General features: G+C 44.6%; 1 protein-coding gene and 1 long non-coding RNA gene across 5 annotated transcripts in view; one reads left to right on the forward strand and one right to left on the reverse strand.

The window, feature by feature from the left end:
• LOC308462413 overlaps window positions 1–9,786 on the forward strand; it is a 31,961-nt gene that overhangs the window by 6,560 nt on the left and 15,615 nt on the right. Inside the window, exon 2 of the long non-coding RNA XR_013979129.1 lies at window positions 4,947–5,082. This is a non-coding gene — a long non-coding RNA (uncharacterized lncRNA). The remainder of the gene's footprint in view (window positions 1–4,946; window positions 5,083–9,786) is intronic.
• Window positions 1–9,786, reverse strand: part of LOC308462347 (uncharacterized protein) — a 68,827-nt gene that overhangs the window by 2,583 nt on the left and 56,458 nt on the right. The window contains exon 1 of one of the 4 annotated variants that reach the window (XM_080980014.1): window positions 1,253–1,401. The exons of the other annotated variants lie outside the window; for them this stretch is intronic. Coding sequence (XP_080836140.1) covers window positions 1,253–1,367 — 115 coding nt within the window. The 5' untranslated portion in view covers window positions 1,368–1,401. Of the gene's footprint in view, window positions 1–1,252; window positions 1,402–9,786 lie in introns of those variants that run through there. 4 annotated transcript variants of the gene reach the window in all.

Raw genomic sequence — 9,786 nt, forward strand, 5'->3', positions numbered from 1 at the left:
CTGTTATCTCGGGAGAGCAAATTATATGTACAGCTGACTTGATGTTGTTTCCCCCCAATGTACCTTAATCTGGTTTGACTATTGCAATAAATATATTGCTCACTCAAATTATACAAGGGTTTCAAAATCTGATTTGAATACCAATAGATCTGATTTTCCTATGTAAGAGTTCCTATGTAAGGTTGGCAAGAAAATGGAAATGCAACCAGTATTTTATAGTGCTAGCCCACACCCAATATTCCATCGTGTGTATACCTCGTTCTGCACACATTGTCTCATACATGATTGAACTTGGGAGCCCCAGGAGACGTCTCAAGACGGATGTGAGGGTGATCCGACTGAGACATCTGTCACCCCATTGCCAGGGCTCATCTGGCTGGCCTGGCTGGCTACGCAGGTGTCCCCCTGTTTCATGTGTGTCCCTCCCTAAGCTGCATGTTCAGTGGAAGAAGACGATCATCCCAGGTAGAAAGAGTGTACCGTTCTTCGGTCAAGGCTTGATGATAGCTGCGCTCCCTGTATAGATAGAACCTCCCTGATAGCACCTCCTCTGTAATGCAGGAATCTCAGCTAAATAATTTCAGCTACATAGTTTGTGAGAGCCCTGCCTTCTTTGCCCCATCAGAAGATTGTCTCTTCTGTCCCCTAAACCTACAAAGACCTCAGCACACAGAAACAAGCACGTTTGTTGTTTAGTCGTTTGGTTGTGTCCGACTCTTCGTGACCCCATGAACCAGAGCACGCCAGGCACTCCTATCTTCCACTGCCTCCCACAGTTTGGTCAAATTCATGCTGGTAGCTTTGAGAACACTGTCCAACCATCTCTTCTTCTGTCGTCCCCCTTTCCTTGTGCCCTCCATCTTTCCCAACATCAGGGTCTTTTCCAGGGAGTCTTCTCTTCTCATGAGGTGGCCAAAGTATTGGAGCCTCAGCTTCACGATCTGTCCTTCCAGTGAGCACTCAGGGCTGATTTCCTTAAGAATGGAAAGGTTTGATCTTCTTGCAGTCCATGGGACTCTCAAGAGTCTCCTCTAACAGGCACTTACAAATCTTAATAAAAGGGTTTTGGAACCATGGGATCTGTCCCTTTGGAATGACTATCCTGTTTACTGCTGGCAAATAAGCAGAAAAGTTGGAGTAAGAGAATCCAAGGGTTGTTATTGCTCTGTTTCTAAGGGTGGTTCCAGATGCTCAGATTTCAGGTAGATGCATGAGAAGGCTGCATAGAGGATGGAAAGAGAAGCAAACTCACCTGTATCAGCCTGGGAAGAAGTCAGTGGCAGGCTGGCCCCGCAAAGGAGTCCCACAAATGGTAAGAAGATCTTGGCCCACATTTTAGGATTCAGTGTGAATGGCATGTGGGCCATCAGGCCTTCTTATATAGCATCCTGGGAGACTTTGGTGAGATATGTTTCCCATCAGTAGCTCCACCCAGACAATCCAAGAAGAGGCTATTGTGTGAGGTTCTCAGAAAGTCCTTCCAGAAACTTGAGTGTAATTGGGATTTGTGGGAAATCCTAATAGCTATGGGGAAGTTCTCCTTTTGTTATTATTTGTTATTGTTATTATTATTTGTATACCACCCTTCATCAGCAGATCACAGGCAGTTCAGAACATAAAAGTACAACATGAGAACACAATATATATAATCATCTTCCTTTATCTTCTTTAGAGGACAAGATGCAGAATTAGCAAAATGGTGAAGGAACACTGTGACCTTAATTCTCTGCTGCCTTGTGGCTATTCTTATTAGTGAGAGGGGTTTTCACGGTAAACCTCAAGGAGTAACATACACCTCAACTGCCTTTATTTTTCTGGGACTGCCAGGGAAGCAATTAACCCAGCACAGATTCTTCATTTGTCTGGAAATTTCCAGATTTAAGCTGCTGTTAAAGGGTCAATTGGCTTGCAGCAAAAAGCCCAGAATTAAGTTCAAGATATTAACGGATGCGAAAGAAAGAGGGGGCTTTGCCCTGCCAGACCTAAAGCTGTACTACGAAGCGGCAGCTTTCTGCTGGCTAAAAGATTGGCTACTTCTTGAAGATACGGATGTATTAGATTTAGAAGGTTTTAATAATGCATTTGGATGGCATGCATATTTATGGTATGACAAGGTTAAGACAAACAAGGCCTTTAAGAACCATATTGTCAGGAAAGCAGTATTTAATGTCTGGATAAGATACAAAGACTTATTGGAGAATAAAACTCCGAGGTGGCTGTCACCCCTAGAGGCTAAGGCCCGAAAAAGAGCCAATATGGAGGCCAATTGGCCAAAATATTGGGAGATATTAGAAAGAGATGGTAACAATTGGAAATTGCAGAGTATAGAGAAAATGAAAGATAAAGTGCGAGACTGGTTACACTATGCTCAGATTAAAGAAGTTTTTAAAAATGACAAAAAGTTAGGATTCCAGGTGGAGAAGTCAAAGTTGGAAACTGAACTGTTAGAACCTAAGACTAAAGTACTTTCAAAGATGTATAACTTGTTGCTGAAATGGAACACACAAGACGAAATGGTCAAATCGGCAATGATAAAATGGGCACAGGATATTGGGCATAATATTATGTTTGAAGATTGGGAAAGGTTATGGACCTCTGGGCTGAACTTCACTGCATGTAATGCTTTGAAGGAAATGTAATGAAAATGATATATAGATGGTACATGACCCCAGTCAAATTGGCCAAAATATACCATTCGTCTGACAATAAATGTTGGAAATGTAAGGAAAATGAAGGAACTTTTTTTCACCTCTGGTGGACTTGCCCGAGAGTGAAGGCCTTTTGGGAGATGATATATAATGAGTTAAAAAAGGTGTTTAGGTACACCTTTACTAAGAAACCAGAGGCCTTCCTCTTGGGCATTGTCGGCCAGAGTGTGTTAAAGAAGGACAGAACATTTTTCATGTATGCAACAACGGCAGCAAGGATACTGATTGCTAAGAACTGGAAAACTCAAAATCTACCTACGCTGGAAGAATGGCAGATGCAGCTGATGGACTATATGCAATTAGCTGAGATGACCGGCAGAATTCGAGACTTGGGAGAAGAGAGGATGGAAGAAGACTGGAAGAAATTCAAGATTTATCTGCAAAAGTATTGTAATTTGGCTGAATGTTGATTGGGATGTCAGAGTAGAAGTAATTGTCTACCACTAAATTAGACTTAAGTTTAAACTATACGCTAATGATCAAATCCAAGATTATGAACAAAATGATAATTTGTTTGGAAATAATTCTTTAACGATGTAAGTGTGTGCGGGAGGCGTGGGGGAGTCCAAAGTAACGATGAAAAGATGTCAAATAATCAATGTTATTTGTTTAAATATGTTTATGTATTGAAAAACTTGAATAAATATATATTAAAAAAAAAAGAAATTCCTGGTTTTTTAATGACTTTATATTACTGTTTTTATGGTTTTTCTGATATTGCTTTACAGTTTTTATGTTGCTTAGTGCACTGTTTAAGATTTAAGCAGCTAAGAAATGATTTAAAAATCAGCAAATGAATAAATGCCGTAGGTTAAAACCTCTGCTTTTCATCTCACTCCTTCCAGTCTTGCTTTTGTCTGCCATCTGTTCTTCTCTACACCCCTGTGATTTTCCTTCTCTCCGACCCTCTTTCCCATGCATATTCTCTTTTCATGGAATCATAGAATTCCAGAATTGGAAGGGACCCCAATGCTCATCTAGTCCAACCCCCTGTAATGCTTACTTACTTACTTCATCAAAACCTTTCTAGGCATTACAAATATAGGGCATCCTAAAACATTTAAAATATATACAAATAAGCAGCCATGTAGAATATATAATGATGAGGAATTTCACTGGGATTTCTTCCCGCTAAATAGTGCCATTTAGCACTCCAAGAGATACTATTAACAAAACCTCAGCCCCCCCCCCATGCAGTTAATTCCAGGTTAATCAGATATTTTCATTGTGCCCAAAAAGGGGGGGGGGGTAGCATGCGTTTGCTTAGCAGGTTGTAAAATGGACATTAGAAAAGGATATGTTCTACAGTGTCCGGCACATTTAAAGAACATCCACAATGTCTATCATTTCTGGGGATATTTAAAAATCTGCCCTTGACAAAAGCTGAAGGGAAAACATTCAATCGGGCTAAGATAAAGGTCCCGAGTTGGACAGAATTTATTATTTTTGAGATATGTGACCCTGTTATCTCGGGGGAGCAAATTTTTTTTTACACCTGACTTGTTGTTCCCCCCCCCCAATGTACCTTAATCTGGTTTGACTATTGCAATAAATATATTGCTCACTCGAATTATACAAGGGTTTCAAGATCTGATTTGAATACCAATAGATCTGATTTTCCTATGTAAGAGTTGGAACTTCTGGATTTATCAGAGTCCGTAAGTCCGTCAGAGAGTAGACTCAAAGGCTGGCAACAAAATGGAAATGCAACCCGTATTTTATAGTGCTAGCCCACAACCAATATTCCATCGTGTGTATACCTGGTTCTGCACACCTTGTCTCATACATGATTGAACTTGGGAGCCCCAGGAGAAGTCTCAAGACGGATGTGAGGGTGATCCGACTGAGACATCTGTCACTCTGTCACCCCATTGATCCCAGATAGGACTGTAACATTCTTCAATCAAGGCTTGATGATAGCTGCGCTCCCTGTATAGATAGAGCCTCCCTGATTGAACCTCCCCCTGTAATGCAGGAATCTCAGCTAAATAATTTCAGCTACATAGTTTGTGAGAGCCCTGCCTTCTTTGCCGCTATCAGAAGAATGTCTCTGCTGTCCCCTAAACCTACAAAGTTCTCAGCACACAGAAACAGGCACTTACAAATCTTAATAAAAGGGTATTTGTTTTGGAACCATGGGATCCGTCCTTTTGGAATGACTATCCTGTTTACTGCTGGCAAATAAGCAGAAAAGTTGGAGTAAGAGAATCCAAGGGTTGTTATTGTTCTGTTTCTAAGGGTGGTTCCAGATGCCCAGATTTCAGGTACATGCATGAGAAGGCTGCAAAGAGGAAGGAAAGAGAAGCAAACTCACCTGGAACAGCCTGGGAAGAAGTCAGTGGCAGGCTGGCCCCGCAAAGGAGTCCCACAAATGGTAAGAAGATTTTGGCCCACATTTTAGGATTCAGTGTGAATGGCATGTGGGCCACCAGGCCTGCTTATATAGCATCCTGGGAGACTTTGGTGAGATATGTTTCCCATCAGTAGCTCCACCCAGACAATCCAAGAAGAGGCTATTCTGTGAGGTTCTCAGAAAGTCCTTCCAGAAACTTGAGTGTAATTGGGATTATTTAATTGTTATTATTTAATTTGTATACTACTCTTCATTAGCAGATCACAGGTAGTTCAGGACATTAAAGTACAACATGACATCACAAAAGCCCTTTATTCATGTACAACATCCCTATATGTGGAACTGGCACTATTACCAGTGCTACGTAAGGTACGTTCTGGGCCGTATCAGCACCATGTTTTAAGCAACTGATGTATTCAGCATAGCAGGGTTATTCCGAAGGATGTGCCTCCTTTCTTTATTTTTCACACCAGCTTCACAGCAGCAAGACGTCCCCAAACTTTATCCCAACTCGTTGATCATATTATCTGAAACTACATGAGGCTTTCCCAGAATCTACCTGCATTCTGCTTTCTGGTCAGGAAATATTGCTCCTCTCAATGACACATGTTCCCCAAGGAGTAGAGGAGCCCCTGTCTTGTAACATTCACATTCATCAGTAGTGGTAGGAAAACTGCTTTAAAAATGAATCTGTAAGCCTCCTCAGTAACTCTAATGCCTCTCTCTTTTATATCCAGGTTACAATCCCTGCAAAGGTTTAAATGTCATGGTTTCTCCCCAGAGAATCATGGAGGCTTGCAGTTTGGCAGGAGTGCTGATTGTTATCTGTTAGATTCACTGAGATTTCAAATCTCTACAGAAGACCGGGGGTCATTGTGCATGTAGCCCCAAGTAGGAAAATCTGTGGCCCGTTAGGCTTACTTGAGCTGGATGAGGACACAGTCAGATAGCGGAGGTTCTAGAAAAAATTATTGAGGGCAGAAGGTGTTGCTGGCTTTTATGTCTCAGTGGCTGCCCTGGCAGATGGGCTGCTAGTGCCCTTTCAGCAGCAAAGCATCCCCTCTCAGCTGACCAGGCCTCTTATCCTGCCAGGTCCCCAGGTGTCATGGGGAACTCTTGGATGGCTACCTGACCATCTGCGTTTTGGCTGCTTGGGGACGGCGACCAAGCACGAGGATCTGCAACAGCCACCCATTCGGAGGAAGGGGCAAGCGTCCATTTCCCAACATTCTATGGAAGACACCCAGCATCCCAGCCTTTCCAGAGAAGGTATTGGCATGTTCAGGTTGCTGCACAGGCTGGGTTTGAAAACCAAGGTGAGCTAAAAACATCCCCCTTGTGGGGATGTTTAGGAGACAGTGGTACCTCGGGTTACATACGCTTCAGGTTACAGACTCCGCTAACCCAGAAATATTACCTCAGGTTAAGAACTTTGCTTCAGGATGAGAACAGAAATCGTGGAACCTGCGGCGCAGCAGCAGCAGGAGGCCCCATTAGCTAAAGTGGTGCTAATAGTTTCAGGTTAAGTACGGACCTCCAGAACAAATTAAGCACTTAACCCAAGGTACCACTGTAAAAGGCAAGGAAATATTTGTTAAGTAGTATCCTTCCTTCACTTATGCTAGTGAGTGATGTAGCAGAGCAAATCCCCTCTATATTCACGGAAGCTAGTTGGTAGATGTTATGTACTTAGTTGAATAGGATCCAAAATGCAGCAATCTGATTAGTCCTAGAACAATAGGATCCAGAATGCAGGAGTCTGATTGGTCTGCAGGAGCCACCCAACCCAACTCCAGGTGGAAGTGAATCCGCAATCTGATTGGCCTACAGGAAAATCCTCGAATTAGCCAATAACATGGGGCTAATTGTGTAAATAATATATATAAAGCAGACGTCTGGGGGGAACATCCTTTCCTTGCTACTATGAGCTGAATAGTCCCTCTTAAATCTCCCTCTTAAAATACAATAAAGACTCACAAGTCTGTCTTTAAAAGTATAACAATACGTTTACTCACATGTTGGTCACAGTACACATCCTAGAAGGCAGGCTTTAAGCTTCAGGTTGCAAACATAGAATGTGGCTTACATCCTTTGTGAGGATGGGCCCAAATGGTTGCGAGAATGAACTGAGAGTTAACTGAGACTAGATGACTGCGTGACTTGCCCTTTTATAGAATCATGCCCATCGGCTGAGTCACTTACAGGGGGAACAGGAAGTTAAACACCCGCCTGACAGTGTCCACTCTAGGAAGCAAAGCATGTTGTAATTGACTGTACTGATGTATTACATCCCACACCATATCCCATAACCTCTGCACAGTTACCTAGGTAGCTCCTTAAATGTGTGGAATGGGCCACCAAGGCAAGGATATAGAAATCTGCCTCCAATAGAAGTGCTCCACCTGTTCATCTAAGTCACCCTAGGCTGGGTAAACATTGCGTGACCAGGTGGCGACCTTCCCAGCCCCCAGGGACAACCAGAAAGGAATAATGACTCATGACAACGTGTTATGGAATGGAAATTTGGCCACAACTTTATTAACCTTTCAAATATAGGAAGACCTTGGCTTAGGCATTGGGCGTGTATCCCTCCCAGCCCCCCAGCCGGGGGAACTAGGGCTCCTCAGTGTAAATGGGATATGGGGGTGCCCCGCAAGACACACGTGTATGCAGGCAGCCCACCCCATATCCCCTCATGCAGGATAGTTCACTGACAATCTTTCAGTGTATGGCCAGTGACACCCTCCTGATGTCAAGCCCCCTTCCCAATCTCAATGTCAAGTAAGCGCCCAGGGAAGATGGGGAGCCAAGTGACTCTTCAAAGGGACGTGGGCTAAATTGCAGCTACTCCACAAAGTGAAAGGTAGCTGCAAGCCCATTGCCTCTTTAAGACCAGCTTAAGGAACAATCCGTGATGGGTTAATTGCTTCCATAAAGAAAAGGGGGAAAAGTGCACAAAAAGTCTGACTTGAAAATTCATTTTATGCACTCCGACCCCTCTTGCTCTCCAAGCTTCCAAGGTAGCTGCCTGAAGCCTCCAGAGCGCAGCGGGGACTCCCGCCATGCTCCGGAGGCTTCGGGTTGCCTTCACTGAAGGCGACTGAACGCACCTTGTTTTAGAGGGGGAGAACAAGGGAAAAAACTTTATCCCCTGCTCTTTCTGTCCCATCCCCAAATATGGTAGTCATGACCCAACCGGGCACTGTGTTGATACGGAGCTGCCACACATTCTTATCCTCCTAATTTTTCTCAATAAATTCTGCTGGCATTATTTGCTTCAGTGATTTCCTCCTCCACTTTACCGTTTGCCTGTGGTGGTCTAGTGAGGACATTGTGACTGAATTCTGTGGCATTATGCTTCCTCTATCACTAGCTAATACCAGAGAGGTTTGGAGCACTATGATGTGGAACACTATGACCACATCACGTCAGTAAATTATTGCTTGGGCTCAGACCCAGAACACCCTTAAAGAAAGGATAAGAACATAAGAATAATGTTTTGGATCAGCCAGCAGTCCACCTCTTCCTCCATTCTTTTCTTACAGTGGCTAATTAGGTGCCTATGGGGCAGCTTGCAAACATCACTCCTGCCATTCCCAACAACTAGTACTGTCATACCTTGGATCTCAAACACTAATTTGAGATGGAACGACAAACTTCTTAAATTTCCCAGGGGCAGGTTGTTTTTTTTAAGTCATCAGCAAGGGTTTTTTCAAATTTAATCATGTTAACCTCCCTTATTTCACCACCAGTAACCCTTGTTGCACACTCATTTCCAACATAGCCCAGCCAGCAAAACCAGTGGCTCATCAATGAGAATGGAATATATAGTTCAATGGCACCTGAAAGGCCACCCCTGCCGCTCCTGGTCTCAGAGCTGTCCCCTTCCTGCCCTAAAGAGAGCTGCCTCCTCACACAGCCCCACGGGGGCCTGGGAAGAAGATGTCCCCAGACTTGGAGGCCCAATGGAGACTGCCCAAGGGTGAAAGTGAGGCCAGCATCTTACCCAGGGAGCAGCAATGGCAGCAGTGGGCCCTGCCGGGCCTGCATGGAAGAAAGGCTCTCCTTCAGGACTGGCCACTCAGCTTCCAGGCAGGCATTGCATACAGCAAGCACAATAAAAGCCAGCATGGTGCCTGCCTCCCTGCCCAGCTTCCCACCTGTCTGTCCCTTCCCAACAGCAATGGCTGGCAGACTGGCTGGCTTGGCTCCTCACCCGCTTGCTTGCTTACTTCAAGGCCGCCTCACCTCCTGGCAACCAGCACCCAATGGGCAGCCCCAGAGGCAGCTTTGGCTTGTATTAGGGTTGCAACAAACAGCTGTGCAAGCCTTTGAGAGTCAGAAATGTGAGAGGACATCATAGGGGGGAGGGAAGGAAAGAGGGACAGAGGCCAGTGTTGCCCGCGGCACCCCTGACCACAGTTCAAGGCACCTCAGGGTGCCACGGCACACTGGTTGAGAACCACTGCCTTAAGCAATGGGTGCCTCTCACCCTCCTTAGACCATGCAGGCGCGTATGTCCTCCCTCACCCACCAAATCGCCCATGTAGAGCAAGCGGAGGCCACCGGTTAGGGAGACCCACCCAAGGTTGCTTGCCGAGAGCCAGCACCCACCCTTTTTCTTTTTAACCCAACTTCAGGATTTGCCTGCATGGCTTAACTTTGTCCTCTCTCTCTTCGTCTCTACACCCCTGTGATTTGCCTTCTCTCTGACCCTCTTTCCCA

The sequence above is a fragment of the Podarcis pityusensis genome, assembly GCF_964106645.2.
Source record: "Podarcis pityusensis genome assembly, chromosome: 13".
NCBI classification, from domain to species: domain Eukaryota; kingdom Metazoa; phylum Chordata; class Lepidosauria; order Squamata; family Lacertidae; genus Podarcis; species Podarcis pityusensis.